Source organism: Aythya fuligula, chromosome 1 (genome assembly GCF_009819795.1).
Source record: "Aythya fuligula isolate bAytFul2 chromosome 1, bAytFul2.pri, whole genome shotgun sequence".
NCBI classification, from domain to species: Eukaryota; Metazoa; Chordata; class Aves; order Anseriformes; family Anatidae; genus Aythya; species Aythya fuligula.
Window position 1 is genome coordinate 193,503,988 of NC_045559.1, and position 21,683 is coordinate 193,525,670.

General features: G+C 33.1%; 1 protein-coding gene across 2 annotated transcripts in view; it reads right to left on the bottom strand.

Moving 5' to 3' along the window:
• Positions 1 to 21,683, bottom strand: part of CNTN5 (contactin 5) — a 692,218-nt gene that overhangs the window by 172,919 nt on the left and 497,616 nt on the right. For both annotated transcript variants that reach the window (XM_032205142.1, XM_032205150.1), the window contains exon 8: positions 3,215 to 3,418. In XM_032205142.1, coding sequence (XP_032061033.1) covers positions 3,215 to 3,418 — 204 coding nt within the window. The remainder of the gene's footprint in view (positions 1 to 3,214; positions 3,419 to 21,683) is intronic.

The window sequence follows — 21,683 nt, forward strand, 5'->3', positions numbered from 1 at the left end:
TTCCCCTTTGAGACACATCATGAAAGAAATAAAAGATTAATAAAAGCCAAGGAAGTTCCTACATTCTTGCAGAGTTTGACAGAAAGCCTTAATATTATTCTGTTTCTTCCTCATAGATAAATAGGAACCAGTGTTATAATTGGATTGTTTTTGTAACAGGATGTCCATTCCCTTGGGTACATGTACTGTTTATACCTATACTGTAATCTATTAAAAAAGAAACCAACAAACAAACAAACAAACAAACAAAAAACACAACATAAGAACAATGACAAATATATCAAGTATTAGATTTTTGAGTAAATGAATGCATATGTCCAGAGAATAGAGAACGTATAATTTGTTTTATTTATATAGCACCATTTGTAAATGCTGTTTAAAACCACAAGCTCTTCCTTTGGTTTCTGACAAATGAGTTGACTGAGTAGGATTATGCCAGGTGGGATGCCAATCATTAGAAATCAGAAAGCTGTATGTTTTTTTTTGCACTTAAGTGAATATTTGAAAAGTTAAAAGTGATATCTAAAAGCTCAAAAATATAAGGCATATTCAAAATTACAAAACAGTACTCAGAAACATAACTGTAAGAAAATGTTCAGGTACGTGGATATTTGTTTTAAAACTCATTCTATTTTCTCACTTACTTAAATATAGGCTTGTTTATAAGAGCTCCCTCCTCTCCACAAACAAGTAATTTTCTGTAAGTCTAATAAGCATCTCTTTTCATGGCAGAGGGGTGATCTAAAACTAGATGATCTCTAGGGTTCTTTCCAAATCAATGCATTTTATGATTCATCAGTTTTATTATACCATATTTTGGAGTATATTATATATACATATACAAAATTCTGACATCCCCCTTTAATATTTTAAAATAAACAATTAATATAACCTAAAACAATTTATATCGAAAGGAAAAAGCATAGTATTGCTATTTGAGTATTTTAATTGTGGTCCCATGTAGTTTTTAAAAGGTTATTATTATTGCTTTCAGTGAAAGAAGTAGAACAAGGCAGAAGTTTTAAATAATGAGACCCAGTTGCTAAACCATAACATTTTCCTTAACGTTTTTTCAAGGTAGGATTATGAAAACTACAAGGATAGGTAGAAAATTCCATTCTCTTCACTAAAAATATTCCCCAGTCATGCAGAAAAGTAAATGCAATTTACTAAGAAATATTAAAGAACTCCGTTGAAACAATAGAGAGTTTTCAAAAATCCCAACAGATAAAAATGAAGTCATGGGAGGCTGGTAGAAATTCATACATGGGAAAGAATGAATTGGGAAATTGTTCAGGAGCAGTTCATCTAAGTGCGTTTGCCTCCCGTTTTCCAGCACAGTTCAGAAGGTTGGATCATCACATCTGTATGACAGTCAGCCATGAAACACACATTTTCTTGAGGCTAATATACATATATACTACCCATTTGACATTTAAGGAAATTTTCACTGTTTTCCTTCACAGATTTTGTTTCATAGCTCAGTGATGTAGACTGCTGCCTTTATCCTTATTTACTCTCTCCACACCTTCTATTGTGTGCCCATATTATGTTATGGATAATCAATCACAGGATCATAGAACTGTTAGATTTGTTGAATCTGTTGAAATGCTGCACACAAATGAAACCTAATAAGAGCATGTAAAAATGTAATAAATAAACAACAGAGCAAGATATAAATAATAAATATGGTAATACAATTCTTTTTGTGTCAAAATTTAAACTCATTAAAACATATATTTTCTTCTGTTTTTATTTTCAAAGAGCTAATGTTGAAAAGAACAGGTCTGCTTTTTTCATTTGGTAAAACTAAACATCTCAAATACAATGATTAGCATAATTATTACACCAGAACTACAAAAAATAAATAAATAAATAGGAAATTATACTGTAAAGCCCACAGCTTTTTGTTGTAGAGACTACATGCTCTACAGACAGACATTTCAACCTAGTTACAATGAATAAAGATTAAATTAATTCCATTCTAATCTGTGAACACGTTTTTTTATTTACTCTGTTAAACTAAATTGTCAATGTTAAAGTCTAGTCTTTGTAATGCTTCTGCAGGGATAGTCTTAGTGCTAGATTAAGTTATAAGCAGAACTAAAGCCTCAGAGTCTCTCTCTCTGTCTCTCTCTCTCTCTGATTTATGTAAATATTAATTCATATTTGCTAAATTGCTGAAATTAATTTCCGAAGAACTAGAAAGTATCATTAAGTGTGGAACATCCTGAAAAAATAAAAATATAGATATTCATAGAACCACTAATTATTAGTCTCAAAAATAACATTATTTTGATGGAAAACAAAACCAAAAAGGAATTATAAAATAAAAATACTAATCTTTTAGTTGTAAAAAAAGCAAAAAATACCTGTCTGTATAGATAGCTATTCTAACAGAATTGCAGATACATATATTTTTTATTGAAATGTCATACTGCTCCATAAGAAATATTATTGGAAAGTGTTTTCTTTTAATTTTTGGAAATGACTAAGATATCTCAGCTCGTAAGCTAGTTTTTGAAAATAATATTTAGGTACTTAATTACAGAAAAAATACTGTAGTGATATGCCTTGATGAAATTCAAAAGCACCTGGGTAGCTAACTATATTTGTAATCAAAGCAATTGTGGTGGTCTTAGTGGTTCTTAATCACTTCAGTGAATTGGAGCCTAGAAATGTAATAGGTCTTCAGAACAACATCAGGTTTTAAGTGTTAGGGTCTCTGTTCAGTTTTCTAACTGTCCTGTGACAGCTGAGATGCATCAATGTATATCTTCAGGCATCCAGCTGGCCTGTAAGGGTACAGGTTTCCTGTATGTTCTGTGTGATATTTGCTAGTCTCCTGTGGATGTTTCAGATGTCTAACAGCATCTCAGTGTGGCAGTAGCCACATTCATTTGGCAACTGAATGGAGTCTTAAAGAAACAGACATTACTGAGAAAAGAGATTTGCTTCTCTCTGACAGTGACAGAGCCCTAGAATAGCAAAAAGAAATCTTCTAAACAAAATAATTCAGGAGTGTCAGGTTGCATCTCAGTCTCTGGAGGTCTAAATAGTCCCACCACCAGAAGACTATCTGCATGGACACCATTCCTATGATGACTGCAGCAGTAAATGCATGTATAGATTGAAAAAATAAAATAAAATCATGTTTTTTAAATTACTGAGTATTTTGATTCCATGTGGTACCTGGAAATAATACCTTTCTTACCATCATTTCTCAGTGTCAGAGGTGTAGGAGGACTCAAAACTCTGGCATTTGTCACCGTGTTTTTTACCAGACATATATAGCTGCCAACATCAGATGTTTGCACCTTGGAGATGTAGAGATTGCCTGTCTCTTGAGAGATGAAGCGTCTGCTATCTTCTGTCACAAAAGATGGGAATTCATTAAATACCCAGCTGTAGATGATCTCTAAAAGAAAACAGAAAAATAAGAGAAAGCTATTAAGAAAACAATACTAAATAATATTGTTAATGGATACCCTCAAGAAATGTTCATTAACTTTATTTAAATAAATAAAAATAAAATAAAATAAAAAATTAAAATAAATAAAATGAAATAAAATAAATAAAATAAAAAAAATAAAAAAAAAATACTTGCTTTAGAACAGAAGTTATTATTATTTTTTTTTTTTCTCTCTTTCAAATTTTGGAAATGAAATAAGCCATAAGTGACAAATTATTCAACAGTCCTAAACAGGTTCTCTGGGAGGGAAAAATTAGTTCAGAAAAAATAATTAAATTATTCAACAGACTCAGAAATTAACTGTAAAATATTGAATAATTCCCTTTTCTATTTTGTGGGGTCATTAAAGAAATAAAACATTCTTTTCTCTACCTGTTTAAATTTTCAGTGAACTACAAGACGCTTCCTATAGAGCTAGCAATGATTTTTTTATGTGCACACATGAACAGTTTTTATTCTGAATACATCTTAAAATATATATATAAAAAATTAACCAACAGATTCTAATAGGTTTTCAACCTACTTTGCAGGTATTATTACTCCACTACACTTACTATACTCTTCTATATCTGTTTATTTGAAGATATCTCAGAACTCTTTCTATATGCAGCTTAAGTCCCTAGAATCAATCATTAATTCCTTAAACCAAAGCTATCAAACACTTTACCACAACATGACTAATCAAGGCATAATCAAAGAGATTTATTTATTTTATTTTATTTTATTTTATTTTATTTTATTTTATTTTATTTTATTTTATTTTATTTTATTTTATTTTAAAGTGTAATCTGCCGTGGTTATCATTTTTATCCTGGGAATCATTCTTTGCACACCCAAAAAGTATATACTTTTCCCTTTATTTGGTTGAGAAAAAATATTCTGTATGTAATTATATCATGATGTATTACAAATCTAGATGCATTAATGTCTTTGTATTAGAAGTATCAATAAAGTTAATGAGGTTCTGGTTTAGCTGTTGCAGGGAATTATTCATGTGGAATTCTACAAATTAGACTTTAAAGCCTTAACGTTAGGTATACTTTTTAACGTGTTGTTCTCTTCTGTTTCCACTTTATCTTACACTGTTTCATTTTGTCTTTACACTGAAACAAATGTTCTTCACTACTTACACATCAGCTATAAGGTAACTTCTTCTGTAATCTTCCCCTATGACAGTTTTTAAAAATCTGACTCAAGAATTAGAAAAGCCAAGGCTAGTTCAGGTATATCAATCCCTTCCTACTTTTCCTAGATGGATACTGCTCCATTGGTATAGTTATCCAGAAAAGGAAAGAATCAAAGTGAGAGGAAACACCTAAAAATTTCTGTACTTTTTTTTTTTTTTTTTTTTCCAATTATAAGATAGGAACTGGGGTATCTATTTATGGTACAAGAAATACACTAACTCTAACTGATCTGTCCTTCCTGTCCGTATGTTGTACCACTCCCTGATGTGGTCAGAAAGGAATGGAATGATGAACAGTTTTCAGCCAATATAAGCCAATAATGTAAGCAGTCAGGTAGTGATTTATAGATGAGGGATGTTCTGGATTAATTTTGCAGAAGTTCAATCCACTTATGTGAGAAGAAAATTTTCTCATGACAAATTGATAGGATCAGTACAAAAATGCTATGTTAAAGGACTAAACATAGTCATCCCACAGAGGGGGAAGATTTTTGCAAAACTGAGAATTAAGTTGACTTTCTGCTTAAAATCCTTTTTCAGATATAATTGCAATTCTGAGCAGACCCTGAGGAATTTCAGAGAGCTCTCTGAATGCTCAAAATCTCCTTCTTCTTCTGCTATGTTTCAGGCAAAATACTAATTAACCCAAAATATTTCTTTCTGAAAATGTCATTGCCACCATGAAGTCTTATCTGGCAGAAATGATTTAGGATAGTATGAAATTCTATGATGAACATATGAGTTCAAGGAAAATGCATAGATTTTAATTGAAGACACCTGTTACCAATTCTAGTGAAAACCAATCAGTCTCAATAATTGCTCTGGCTTAAAAGTAGTTCAGACCAAATGTAAAGTAGTCATCATTGTGAGTTCATTGTCAGTTCATGTAGAAAAGAATTTACTTTATTTGTACCCTAAAAACACACAATTAATTATTCAGTATTTAATTAAAACTACTGCTAATGTATGGATTTCAGGCAATGAAGTTTTGTATCTCTAATGAAATGAAATACTTAGTCTTTGCTGGTTCTGAGTCTGGAGGGATACTGTTATTTTGGTAACTTCCAAATGATTTTTGCTCTTAAAAATTGAGTGATGGATGAGTTATGACAGGGTAGTGAGAAAAAAGCAATAAAGCTTCTGTGAAATCTAAAACTCAAAATGTTTTTTTTTTATTAAATATTTCTATTTATTAAATATTAATTATTTTATTATTAAAATGTTATTAAATTATTAAATTTAATATTAAATTTATTTAATTATTAAATATTTCTATTTATTAAATGTTATTAAATATTTCTATTTATTTACTTATTTATTTTTCCTTCTTGCTACAAAAACCCAATACACAGAGAAACTCTGAAATTTCCAGCTGATGTTATGCAGAACAGTCAGAAACAACCATGGTTGGCTAGGGATCTGGGATCTCAACAGTTCTTAGCTGACATAGATAGATGGATGATCTTGTAGAAGTGATGTTACAAAAGGGTGTTAGGAGAACTACTGCTATTATGGGAAAATGGGTGTATCTTGACATTGATCCATTTTACAAATCTCTGACTCTTCGAAATTCCAAGACAATGGAGGACAAAACACACGCTGATTTTCATACTCTTGGACTCTGACTGTTTCTGGTTTATATACCAACAAAATTAAAATTTTGGGTTCTTAAATCACAGGATTACTAATGCAGGCTCCCCAGGCAGAAGATTAATTTGCTTTTTCATTTGATTTTTTTTTTTTCTGACAGTATCATGCATAAGTGAATACCCTAGTAATTGCATTTACAAATAACTAACAAAGGGATGATGAAGAATCAACAGTTTAAAACATTGCTGTCTATTTTTTAAGTCTGTTATTCATAATACACATACGTAAAAAAGAATTCTAGAACAGTAGATAGTAACGTATCACAACTCCCACAGCTGCTCATCACAGGAGCATGTATAAATTACAAGAGAGACCTTGCTTTAAATATCACCTCATATACCACTCTTACAAAATGGCAAACTGATGAGTGAATTTCAGACCAAGATTCCTATGACCAAGTAGAAGATACTAGTTCTATTTGTACACAGGTCACTGCAGTTTTTAGTTTAAAAAAAAAAGAAAAAAAAAAAAAGTAAAAGGTTTTTAGAACTTCAATCCTGTATCTTAGTGCAACAGTTTAGGTTGTAAGATTTTAGAACCAGTGTTGTTTGGTTAGGCATAGAGTGCAACCTTTCATTGCATTAACTTTTGAATAGGGCATTAAATCCCACAGATGCATCACTCCTGACAGGTAAATAATTGTGAGTTTGAAGAAATTTTGAAGCTTAAATTAAGTGCTGCCAAAACCTTAATAAACCAAACTACAACTGTAAAATGAAGAAGTAATGACTTTAGAGATAAACCATCTGAAGTCATCTCTTTTTGAGGAAAAAAAAAAAAAAAAAAAAGTGAAGTAAGACTGAGTAGACGTTTTCTTCATGTTGTACTTACTTTGATTTCAATAGAGAAAAAAAGTTCAGGTGAAAATAGGAAACTATGAATACTGCTGTACACAGAAGCAGATAGTATTTTTAAATAATATGTGCTGAGCATATTTTTTATTTTTACAGCCATATGTTTTATATTTAATATGACACTTATGCCAAAATCACAAAGATGATGCAGAGACCTTCCTAGAAATTACAGTTGAATGCCAACACAAAAGAAACTTGTTTATATACTATTTTTCAACACAGGGAATAAAAAGCAAACAAACAAACAAAAAACAGAGAAATTATGAATTTTGAATAGAGGCAGTTGTAAATTGGTATTCTTCTGTGGCATGGGCTTGAAGAATCTTCTGCTGCCAGGTTCCAAAGTCTTCCAAATGCCCAACTTGTTTCTCTTTTATTAAGGAGTTTTTAGTGAGCTATGTAGGTGAAAATTTGGGTCACTTGGTGATAAAGTACTGAGAAGAGCACATCTATCTCCTGCCAAAAAAAAATTTATGGTGAGAAATTTTGTTTACTATCATTTCTTAAACGATTTAGTAGATCTATTTCTCTGTTTCACAATACTAATTTCTAATCTGTCACAATGTTACATATTTCTCGTAATGGATGATGCTGGAGTACTGGCATAGCATTTTTGTTAGCACTATATGATGTTTTTGGAGATATCATTCTGATGCAGTAAATGTTAGTACTATGGTAATGCAAAAGTTTTTTTGTCAGTGAGGATCAGTATTAAGTATTTTAACCAGAGCTCTGGTGGAGGCATTCAGATATCACCAAATATTCACTCCTATGTTTGTTAATGCCTGATTGTTTCCCATGTTTGTTTCAAGGCTTTTCTCCTCAGAAATTGCTTCTTTTCTCCTTTAAACATGTAGTTTCTGGACACAAGTGGTATTTCAAGTGGCATGTGAGTCACCATTGAAACTCCTTCAGAGTGCCTAGAACCTAAAGGTTCATATAGTCCATATTAATAATGCAATATTAATAAATGCAATGTTAAATATTGCATTTTAAATAAAGCATGCACACACATTCCACAATTGCACTTTTGTGGAATTACGGTATTTGCAAAATAAAGAAGTCTATTTTGTGTCTTCTTATTGTGATGCAGTGAGATATACTAGTCCATCTTCTCCAGTATCCTGTTGGGAAAATATATTTATCTGCCTCTGTTTTAGGGTTTCCTATGATTGCTCCAATTCCACAAGATGGCAGTACCCGATGGTACTAAATGGTACTGACGCCTGATGACAGCCAAAATCTGAAGTAATCTGGGAATTTTAGCAACTCTGATGAAGTTCCTTCTTCTCTCTCTCTCTCTCTCCCACTTTATTAAAACAAACACACAAACAAAAACAGACCACCACCACCAACAAAAAGACAAACTAGCAACAAATTCACTCCAGATTAGGGTATGAATTTACTATGCATAACTGTAAACCATCAAATTTACTTGATAGCTTTGCTTTATCATTCAGAAATATTCAGTTCAAATTAAATAAATAATCAGAAAAAAAAAAGTCTAAATCTCCCCTGCTGAAAATACAAAACCTTATTTTATCTCAAGCCCAGTTTTAACTTTTATCATCACACTTGATGTTTGGATATTCTGTCTACCAAGCACTGAATAAGGGTGTAATATGTTGCATTTTCTAATGATGGAGTACATTTCACATTTCAGTGAAAATGTGAAAGGCTTTCTGTAGCTAAGATGAATGATAATAATGGGTTGTTCCTTCAGCGTCCCACTACAACCAGATAAATAATTTTGGTGCATTTCTTTGTGCTGCTGTGACTTATTATCAGTGCTCATTAATCCTCCAAGAAAATATTTAATGAAGGTAATTTATTTGTTGCATTGTAATGTACCCACATAGGGCAAATAGATGTTGTCTATTTATCAGCTAGCAATGGAACTGCTCCTTTTCTGCTCTGGGGGCTCAGTATCTACTGCTCACTTACCTGAAACACAACTCTACCGATCACATATTTATCTTTGTTCAGTTTTAATTACGGTGATAAATCTTCAAATATTTTTTTTAATCACTTACAGAGATAGTAATTAAAATATGTTGGAATAGGTAAGTGTAGTGTTAAGACTGATCTTGTACTGGATGTTACCAATATTATATTAACATTTCTAGTGTATGCAGTCAGTATAGTCATTTTTGCATTTGACATATATGAAATGCAGCCAGTCATTGAAATGTGTAAATACTTTTATGTATGCTCTTTAAAGAGACCACATTACATATAACAAAAAAAAAAAAAGTTTTCTCAGAAATTTTAATAGATTATTACGTGTACCTGTTTGTCATTGATATGAGTCTCATATTTAAAAAAATATTTCATGCTATAAATAATAAAAAAGTAGGAATCAAAAAGATCTCAAGAATATATGTCCTTCAGGTTTTTCCCTTTCCCTGAGGCACATTTCCTTAAAAATGTGTGTAGAGTTATATTCCTAAATTAAGAGCTTCAGAATAGCCTATTTCATAGCTCAGTTAATGATTGTAAAGTTTTCCTTTACATTCAGATGTATTTTATTTATTTATTTATTTATTTTCAATAGTTATTGCTTTTTCAAATTATCATATTGAGAGTATCAGAAACGTTTTGTTGCTAACCTATATTAAGATTTACAATTACAATAATAGACTGTTACTCCTCTGGTCTGTATAAAGCTTTTGTCTTCAAGGCTAGATCAAGCAAATCTCTTTAAATTTTCCTTAGAAATCACGGTTTTGAATCATCTACCTATTTTTATTGTTATCATTTCTTCTGCTTATTTACAACTTATTATGTAGGACCCCAAACTGGACATGGTACTCTCATGTACTGAGACATTAACAGTGTTGATAAATGGAATAATAGTCTCACATACTTTGTAGATAATACACTTACTATATCCTGGAATTGAGGCATACAATTATCCATTCAATTAGGTATTCAATTATCTATAGTAGCACATTTTTTTTAATTTTAATTTAATAATTGTTTAATCACTTATTTCCATTTATTCTATATTTATGTTTGATTTTTTGGTAAGTTTCGTACTTTGCATTTTGCTGAATTTTATGTTACTTAGTTCAGGCCACTTCTCCAATTTACTAATGATTTTGTATTCCTCTTCTGTCCTCTGCAGTGATTGCAATCTCTTGGACCTAGGAGTAATTCAAAATACTAAATATACCTTTCTTTACATTAGGCCATTCACACTTTCAAAGATAAAAAATAATTTAAATGTGATATGATTTGTTCATTAACATATCCATAAAGGCTGTCTCTTAATAACGATTTATTATCTTATTGCTTGCAAATAGCAAGCAATAATTCAATTGAATGCCACAGTAAATTTGAAGAACTCAAGCTCAGCCAGCTATAATTTATGGACCATCCTTTATTTTAAATAATAATCATAATAAAATATAATTATTACATTTTTATTTATTTATTTTTTTAAAAATATATTTATAATATATAACATATTTTTATATATAATGTGTATATTTATATAAAATGTATTCATATAATAATAATAGTAATAATAGTAATAATAGTAATAATAATAATAATAGCAATAATAATAATAATAATAATAAAAGCTTTTCTTCCCATAGTTTGAGATAATTTTTGAGATGTTATATTCTCAGTAAGATTTTCATGTAAAGATATGTTTAGACATGCTCTCATTTCAGAATGTAGAGCTATTTTATCAAAATATACATTTTTCTTATTTAAATAGAGAAAATATAAAAGTAATATAATTTTATGGATAACAGCTGATGGTGAAAATATATATATTTAGGCTTACATTAACTTTATTAAAGAAGAAAAACACTGGGAAGAGATTTCTCTGACAAACAAGACAAATAAATTACAAATAAATTTTTAAAATATTCCAAGAGAAAATAAAAGCATTCCTGCTATAGGTCTGCTATTGAAACTCATATATTATTAGGTAAGAGTGGAAAACAATGCTTATGTAGAAAAATCCTAACTGCACCGTTTACATGTATGTTTTACATTTTCTAATATACTGTTATTTTGGAGAAAAGCAAGGAAAAAAGGGGGGGAGGGATGGATGATAAAAATAAATAAATAAATAAATAAATAAATAGACTAAATAAGTAGTAACAAAGAACTTAGAATATAAGATTTATCAATGAAGTTTTTAAAATCAATACCAGTGTTTCTATAGAACTATTGGAACAATAGTAATTTCCAAAGTCAAGAATAAGGGATAAATTCGTTCTAGCATTAAAAAAAAAAAAAAAAAAAGTTAATCTGGAAAACCCACATCATTATAAAGTCATTAGCTTCAGTCTTAGATGAAATAATTGAATGATTGATATCAGAATTGATTGATATCAACTTATTAGAAAGTATGATATAGTTAATGACATTGGATGAAAATAAATCTATTCAAACTAACTCAGTTTATTTTTATTATTCTTTCTACGGAAAAAGACAGCAAAGCTTCTGTAATACACCTAGAACTCACGTTTATAAAAGTATGCTTTGTATAAAAAGAATTGGAAGAACCTTCCTATTAACTTGTATATTGAAAAGAATAAAAACTTACTTTAATACATGATCAAAAGGGACAGTTCCCATCTTGTTCTGGGATCCTTGATTTTTTACTGATGAACATTTTAATGGCTAAAAACAAACCAGTGCAGTTGTAATCACTGATCTACAGGAGATATAAAACTTGTCAGAGACCAATGTGCAGGACAAGTCACTGGTAAATCTGATTTGGATAGCTTATTATTATTAAAACTTTATTTATTTATTTATTTTTAAATGATGGAAATTTGTTGAATACACAACACCTCAATTTGATAAGCTCTTAATGAATAAGTTCAAATGAAAAAGAATTAATAATTTGTTCCAAATTCCTTTAGTAAAGTCAGTAACCAATGACTAACTAATTATAGTTCTCATATGAAAAGTGTGCCATTGGAAAATTCTGAGGAAATTGCTTAATGCTCAGGAAGACACATTATTCTATAGAATACATGTATTACATACATATTTTTTTTCTCTGGCAAAATATCCAACAGAGTTTAAGTAACATTGTTTCCTCTCCTTTTTTTCTCATTCCCACTTTTGCACTCTGATCATGCTCTGATATTAGAGTTTTACAGAATCATAGATTCACAAAATGATTTAGTCTGGAATAGAACTTTGGATGTCATATTGTCCAATTACCCTGCTCAAGCGGGGCCACTTAGGTCCTTAATGTTATCGTCATTTTATATATGAGGAAATCGATCATGGAATTGAAGGAAGTGACTTCCCAGCAGTCACGAGTCAGGTTATAGTTAAAGTGAAATCTCAACTAATATATAATTCTTTTAATTTTTAATGTTATTACTTCTCACCAGCTCTTCTTCACACTTATAAATCACCACAACAAAACAAAAAATTTAGAACCAACTAATCCTTAGGAGTTTAGAAGATGAAACTGGAGATGGACAACAAACCCCAAATATTGCCTTTGAATGTGACTTTCAAATGTTGAAATAAATTAGCAGTATAAATCACATAGTGATTCAGATGCTGAATGTGTAATACTCAGCTCCTTTCTGGTATATTTTCTAGGCTTAAATTTAGCAAGTAATGGATCATCCATTACATCTGAACACAATGGGACATGTGAACAAATGCTTCAGAGGATAACATAAGAACAAATGTGTAGTCCCCAAAACACAATTCTTAAGTATTAAGAATGACAGTGACAGATCTTATATATATATATATATATATATATATATATATATATATATATATATATTATTTATCTCAAATAAAAAATAACAAGTGCAGATGAAGAGGAGGATACAAATCACATTACTAAACTACTCTAGAATGCCAATAACACTGTTCAACCATGTTGTACAAATAAATCACTACAAATAACCTCAGCAACAATCAATCATTTAAAATTTAACAATGTAGAGACTGTTACTCTTACCTGTTGTTACATATAGACAATACATAGCTGAGTCTCAGTGCATGTCATTCTGCACTGCTGGAAACCCAGAAACTGTTGCCATCCATCTTATACTTGTCACATTATTATTTATAAATAATATATAGCCTTCTGTTGCCTTACTTGCAGCTTAGGGCAGTGTCTCATGATTATAATCTCTCTTTCTCATCTCTTTACCATTAGCACTCAAAGTGACACCTGATATGTCACATTATATGTATGCATTTTATTTATATGTATCACGTGGAGAAAGAAGATACTTTTCCAAATCTTTCTGGTTGTTGTTGTTATTCTAATAGAGATAGCATTACTAAAGTACTGTAAATGACAGGCAATTCTGCTTCTTCCTGTGTTGAATATATGTGTAGTTTTCAGAACTCCAGTTATGTTTTCCAAAGCCCCTTTCCTTTCCCTAATATCTCCCCTAAAACATATTTATTTCAGAATTCATATGCTGAACCAACGAAATTTGATCTAAAATTGATCACTTGAAAATTTGAAGATATCTTCTCAAAGTTCATGGTTATAATGTTTTTAAGTTATATTCAGCCACCTAAACCAAGTTTAACAAACATAACATCTGGAATGGGAAACTGCTTCAGAAAATTTACCTTAGGTGTTCATGCTTACACAAAATCAGAGGACAAAAGCAGAGTGAGTCAGAGGTACTAAGCATCACTCATCTGCAGATGAGTACCTTCCTGTTTGCATTAAGCAGAAAAGTAAAGCAATACTGGCTTATTTCTTACTAATCTTTGTTTGTTTGTTTGTTTTTGTTTGTTTGTTTGTTGTTGTTCACAAAAATGTGTAAAATACCTAATTCTTTCAGTTGCATCAGTGGATTATATTGCCAGGGATTATATTCGATATGTATCTCAGGGAGTAAAATTAGGAAGCGTATAAATAAGTAGCATTCATACATTGATTCACAGACCACCAACTCTGAGAGGCCAGTGGGAGTGGTACATATGTCATTTTTCTAAACACACGTCTACATGGATCATTTTCATAAGCACATGTAAGTGCTTTTCACTGACCTTTTTTGACTGCAGTAAACAGAAAATGAATGGATGCAACTTCTGGTAATTTGCAACATCTATCAAAAAAGGCCTTCAGAATAAATAAACCTGAGTCTCAGCCTATCCATCACCTTAGCACTGTCCCAGATTCCTTTCATCTGATCTGGAGAAAGTAGACAGAGTCAAATCCTGTTAACTATCTAACACTTCCAAACAGCATCACTGAAATGGAAAAGTTTTATACCAGGCCATTGCCTGACAACAGTGATCTCAGAAGTAAGGATCCTGGTGTTTCAGCTTTCTCTCACAGCCCTTCATCTTACCATGGAGTTGGATTGACTGATCTCAAGTCCTAAAGGACCTTGTGGCTCTTCAGAAAAAGCCAAACTGAGACAAACAATTCATCGATATTATCTTTCTTTCCATTCTTTCTTTCCTATTACTGATTTTTTATCCCTGTGGTCTCCACTGGAAAACTTTTTTAATTATTAAACAAGAAAAGTGTCATGAAAATTAACGCTTCAATAAACCAATAAATGAAGTGAAATTTTCCAGTTACATATTCTCTGCTGTAGGATAATAGCATCAACACAACAGGAAGTGTATTAGCTGGCTAATTAAGTCATCAGTGATGATTTTAACAATATTGAAACATAGCATGAGACCAGAGGAGATAGAAATGGACAAGCAAATTATCACAATTGATGGCATCAGAAAAGATGTCATTGTGATTGGAAAGAAGACACCATTCCACTGTTACTGCTCTGAAAAACATATTTTGTTGTCAGAAAGTAAGGATGCATACTGGTTTGGTTTAGCTGTAACCATTCAGATTTCAGTCTGAAAGCCATGACATTAGGCTTATATCCATTCAGTCATTTTCTTCTTGATAAATCCAAACAATTGTCTTTAACATAATTATTATTTAAGTTATAATTGCCTTCAGTTATATTTGTATTGGGCAGGTAAAAGAGCATAAACACATCCAGATATATGTTTCTAAACAATTTCTAAACAATTTATAGTTTCACTTTGTAAAGGAAAAAATAAAAATATCCAAAATAGATTTTTTTTTTTTCCATACCATTCCTTTTATCTGGAACAGTCTTCCTGAACTTATTAAATATATGAAAATATGTCTCCTTAAGAACTGCATTACCTCTAATGATTTTATGATTGACTTTCATATCAAACATATAAAATAAGGAATAACTGACATACTATTGAAAGAATTCATATCAGAACTTACTCCTTTGGTCAAGACTGACTTCCTACCATCTTCAGTAGTCATCTCTACCAGAATCACCATTGAGTTCAGTTAATCATGCCTAGACTGGGAACAGTAAACAATTACATCTTCTGAAAAATCAACTGTTTTCATCCTTTTTCATTCCTTTAATATTTACTCACAGGGGTTATGGAGAGAAAGAGCTAGACTCCAAACCCTTAGAAATGAATATTTTTTAATGTCTTTCTCTTTATTATGTATTATCTTGTTTTAGCCGTCTGACCAGCATTGTATTTCTGGCTTCTTCTCCTTGGTTATATTGATTAACGTGCACTCTTGCTATTGTTGACTGCGATATGGAAAGGTAATTGGGATTAATTAGGAATTCTCTATCTTAAACAAAATAGACTTTCTGGTATTTAACTGACATGTTTGTAAAACTGTGTTGTTCCTGCCACCAGCTTAGTAAAGCATCAAAACTAAGTAGCAAGTGGATTGTAACAGAAAACGTATTATGAGAGAGTAACATTTGCAAGAACACTGTGCCACTGTATCTGTAACTGCTGTATGTTATTCTGATCTTAAAAACCTGTAGCACGTTAAAAAAAAAAAAAAAAAAAAAAAAAAGGAATATATATATTTTTTTTAATTGGCATTTTTACATTATTAGTTGCTGAGATGTGGTTGTGACACCATGAACATACATTTCTGTTAAACTTGGCATGGTAATGCTGTCTTGTTTAATCACTAGGCTGAGGGGTCCCTGATGGTTGTATCTAATTTGTTGGGACATCTCAGTAACAGACTAGCTTTGTGTCTCCAGGGAAGAGGAGTTTTCCCATTACAGAAACTTTTCATCATTATTGTCCCATATGTCAACCTCTAGAAAATAGCCACATATGGCTGTTGCCTGAAAGGCAATAAAACATGAGTCTGAAAGCCAACATACTTAATGCATTTTTTAAATTAATTAATCTCTTATACTTCCTCCCTCTTTTTCTTGGTATCCACTTTAATTCTCCTGAACTGGCAGCTGGGGTAATATTTGTTGACAGCAGTGAGGCTGTGAAACAATAGTACATATGCCTTAAGCATATGTACTTAACCTCTCAGGGCTGCCCCTTTATCCAGCATTGCATGCTGGTTTAATTGGCCAAGGTCAACCAGTTTTCTCTCACTATGTTTTCATAGTACTTGAGGGGTAAAACAGTACCAGTCAGTGATCCATTGGGTCTCGGGCCACTAAACTTTTGTTTTCTAGTGTAGCTTAGCATATATTTGGAAAGAATTGTTACTGTTTGTAAGAGGATGGTAGTGGTATATCAATAGAGATAACATTTGGAAAAGCTTTTAAAAAAAAAAAAAAAAAAAAGTTTTTTTGAGGTAATTTACTGTGGTTGGATCACCAATACATTGCTTTTAATTTATTAATTTTCAATATATTTCTTAAAGGAAAATCTAGAATCCTATGTACAGAAATTTTAAATGGTTAATAATTATTTATCCCTATGACTATTATACAGATATTCTCTAGAATTTGGTGCATATTCTGGTCATTAAAATGTAATTAAAGTCTAATAACAACACATTGCCAACAGACAGTATCTCCTCATTGGCAAACACAGCTTGCTGCAATGCTACCCTACTGAAAATTCTATAATTCCCAAACTCTTAAATTTCATATCCTCAGATGCATGCATCACCTTCAAAAAGATTGAGGAAAGAAGCACTATAAAGTGCTCCAGGGAAGTCAACAGCAAAATTACTGGTCAAGTAATTTTTAATATGGAAAGACCATAGTAGAAAAAACAAAACAAAACAAAACAAAACAAAACACCAAAGTGAAGTTAATTGTGTTTGTTCATTCCATAATGAAAACTACAAGGCATAGTCATCAATCAATCACACAGATAAATAATACAGGTTGTTGTACTGAGCCGTGTTGGGAGCCATGGACATTTGCTTCAATGATAACACATGTGGGAATTAGTATCATCAGACAATAAATTTTCAAAAGCATCTTAGGGAAAGTGATAAAGTAGGGGATGCAAGAGAAAAACTTCTTTATGAATCCTCCAGGATAAAATGTGGTGAAGAGAGGCGATGACCCTATGGAATGATCATTGACAGAGAATTAGGGCAAAAATATGGAGTTTAAAGTACTGTGTACCTGTCTCCTAACATATTTTTTTTTTCTCATTATCAAAAAGCAAAGTCAAAGCTTTGTTTATCAAAGCAAAGTCAAATAAACACAAAAATATAATAAATCCTAAAAGACTGGTGCCCTTCAAAACATTCAGTTGGTAGGTGTGGCTCTTGAAATAATATTTTTAAAACACTTAATATTTGCATTATAATAATTTATATGTTATGGGCATTTGAAGAAGAGATAGAGAAGTTGTGCCACCTTGTCCTATATATGTGACATATTAACTATAATAAACTTTTCTGTCATGCATTTTTCTAATCATTTTCTAATACTGTTAGTCATGGCCCATTTTCTGTTACTTAGAATCATGCCTCGATAATGAATAGAAATGTGTGAAGAAGAACATTGCATACAATTATGAGAGAAGCAAAGTAGAGTTAAGATGGGTGTCTCATATGTCTTCATACAGATCCTCTTCTAAGGACATGAAACTGTTGGAAAGTGTCCAGAGGAGGGCTACGAAGATGGTGAAAGGCCTTGAGGGGAAGACGTACGAAGAACGGCTGAGGTCACTGGGCCTGTTCAGCCTGGAGAAGAGGAGGCTGAGGGGAGACCTCATCACAGTCTACAACTTCCTCGTAAGGGGGTGTCGAGAGGCAGGAGACCTTTTCTCCATTAACACTAGTGACAGGACCCGTGGGAACAGGGTTAAGCTGAGGCAGGGGAAATTTAGGCTGGACGTCAGGAGGGGGTTCTTCACAGAGAGGGTGGTTGCACACTGGAACAGGCTCCCCAGGGAAGTGGTCACTGCACCGAGCCTGTCTGAATTTAAGAAGAGATTGGACTGTGCACTTAGTCACATGGTCTGAACTTTTGGGTAGACCTGTGCGGTGTCAAGAGTTGGACTTGATGATCCTTATAGGTCCCTTCCAACTCAGGATATTCTATGATTCTATGATTCTATGATTCTCTTCTTATAGACCATTTGTTAAGTCTAGGACACAGATTTACCTTTCATTTTGACATTGATATGTCTTAAGGAAAAATAAACAAAAACCTCAATGTTTCTCTTATTCTCAGTTTTGTTAACAGAAAGAGAAGCACGAGGCCATTGGACAGTTCAGCCTTCCCAAGAAATAGTTAGGCAATTACAGTTATGTACAGTGAATGAGAAATGTTCTATTTGCCATCATCTGCATCATATATATCTAGCCTCTAAAAATTGTTAATAGAAGATACTGTGTGGAGAATACTTCTTAGCTTAAAGGAGAGTCATGGCTAGATGCATGACTTGTGCAGATGCTGTTTTGATTGTTAATGTTTTGATTAGGAACCAGCAAATCAGTCTTATTCGGTGTTCTCAACAGAGAGGAGAAATGTGACTGCTTCAGCAACACACTGGTTTCTTCTGGAAACAAATTATACAGCTTTACATGTTAAATTGATTTTAAAAGCCAGATTTGAAAAAATATAGAAAACAAAATGAAAAAAAAAAAATAAACAAGACAAACAAACAAACCGAACAAGTAAACAAACAAACAAACAAACAAACAAAAGCAGAATATTAATTAACTGTTTAATACACACAGAACTTTACTGATATCACGGTCAGCAAGAAACCTCACCTTTAAAGACAGGCTAGAATTATGAAGTAGCACCCACTGTTGCCAAGAGAGGTGGAGATTCAGTGATATAAGTTCATGCAGGCTTCCTATGATTTTAAAGAAATTGGTAATGGCTAGATAAACGTAGAGACTGAAGTTCTCTTATGCTACGCACTGTTAACTGTCTGGATTCTGGGACTGAATTCATATCCTTAATATAAACTTGTTGCCTGAGTATAAATACAGAAAGTGAGATGTGTGAACTACATTCACAAAAGCCAGTTTAGTGAACAGGCAGGACTATAAGATGTATGTATGCCCTCAGAACAGAATTTGATGTGACATGCACGCAGGTATCTGAGCCAACTGCCTGTAAACAAGCTAATGAGTATACTGAGGGCAGTCTAGCCAAATATAAGAAGCTTGTTATTAAAGCTAATTTGCCTGGAGAAGTCTCTACCTGTATAAAGTCATTTAGAGACTGCCCTGTTATTTTTGTGTATTGTTGATATAATATTGGCCAAACCCATGGACTTCTGACTAAAGGAACTAATGGACTTCAGATTAACATTATGGGATGCACCCATGAGTCCTGAAGGAGTTTGAAGATGTGATCTCAGGACCACTTTCTATAATCTTTGCTTGAGCATGGCAACTGGGAGAAGTGCTCAAAGACTAGAGGAAAGAAAATATCACTCCTATCTTCAGAAGGGCAAGAAGGAGGACCCAGGGAACTAGAGGCTGGTCAGCGTCACCTTGATCCCTGGGAAGGCGATGAAACAGCTCAACCTGAAAAACATTTACAGGCACATGAAGGAGAAGAAAATCACCAGGAGTAGTCATTATGGATTCAATAAGGGGAGGTCATTCCTGACCAACCTGATAAGATTCTATAATGATACAGTCAGCCTGATGGATGCAGGAAGAGCAGTGGATATCATCCTCCTGGACTTCAGGAAGGTGTTTGACACTGTTCCCCATAAAATCCTCATAAAGAAGCTGTTGAAGTATGGGCTGGATGAGCTGACAGTGAGGTGAATCAAAACAGGCAGAACAGAAAGACGCAGAGGGCAGTGGCCAGTTGTGCAAAGTCTAGTTGGAGGCCAGTAGTGAGCACAGTAGCCCGGGGGTCAGGACTGGGTTCAGTGCTGTTTAATATCATCACTAATAATCTGGACAATGGGGTAGAGGGTAGAGTGTCCCTCAGCAAATTTGTGGATGACATAAAGTGAGGGGAAGTGGTGGACTCAACAGAGGGACACACAGCGATCCTGAGGGACCATGACAGGCATGAGAAATGGGCTGACAAGAATCTTGTGAAGTTCAACACAGAGAAGAGCAGAGTCCTGCACCTGAGGAGGAACAGCCCCAGGTACCAGGACATGCTGGGGACCACCCAGCTGGAAAGCAGCTCTGCAAAAAAGGACCTGAGGGTCCTGGTGAACACCAAGTTGAATGCAAGTCAGCAATGTACCCTTGCTGCTAAGAAGGCTAATTGGCTGCATTAGGCAAGGTATCATCAACAGGTCAAGAGAAGTGATGTTTCTACTCGACAACATCAGCAAGGCCACACCTGGACTACTGTGTCCAGCTCTGGGCCTCTTGAGTACGAGACCTAGAGATACTGGAAAGAGTCCAACAGAGGGCCACCAAGATGATCAAGGGACTGGAGTACCTCTCCTAGGAGGAAAGGCTGAGAGAGATGGGAGTATTCAGTCTGGAGAAGAGAAGGCTCAACAGGGATCTTATCAGTGTGTATAAGTGTCTGAAAGGAGGACGTAAAGAAGACAGAGCCAGGCTCTTGTCAGTGGTACCCGGTGCCAGGACAAGAGGCAAGGGACACAAACTGGATTGCAAGATCTTCTGTCTAAGCATTAGGAAGCACATCTTCACTTGTGCAAGTGATAAAGCCCTGTCAAAAAAACATATTATTTGATGTGACTTTCTTCAATTAACATGAGGACATGAACAGCTACTTAGGAAACAATTACTGGACAAAACCTATTTGAACTTGGCATAAAGTGCGCTTTTTTTTTTTTTTTTTTTTCCTAGCAGCTTGCTAAACACTACACAACCTCCAGAACTCCAGAAGGGGAAGTAATGTATTTGAGAGATGTGTGCATTTGACACTTAAGAACATGTTTTAGTGATGGGTAGGTCAGGTTGATGGTTGGATTCCATGATTCTGTGATGTCCTGTGAAGCATCTCTTATGAAAACTAGTTTTATAACACTGAAGATGATGCATAAAAGACACAGCTTATAAAACAGTTTTCAAACTGGGTAAGATCATATATGTCTGCTAAAAAGTGATAAAAAAAAATCAATTTAGCATCTGTGCAGATGTTTCATACTGCCTCCGTACAGCAGCATCCTTTTGAGGCAAGAAGGAACATGCATCTGCTTTCCTAGTTTGCGGAGTGCAGCACATCCGCACTACTCTAACAATGGGAATCTTCATTCTCTATTAAACTGATACAGAAAGCTTTGAATAAAAGCCTTAAAAAGCACATCTGAAAGTATTCATTCTGAAGGAAACATG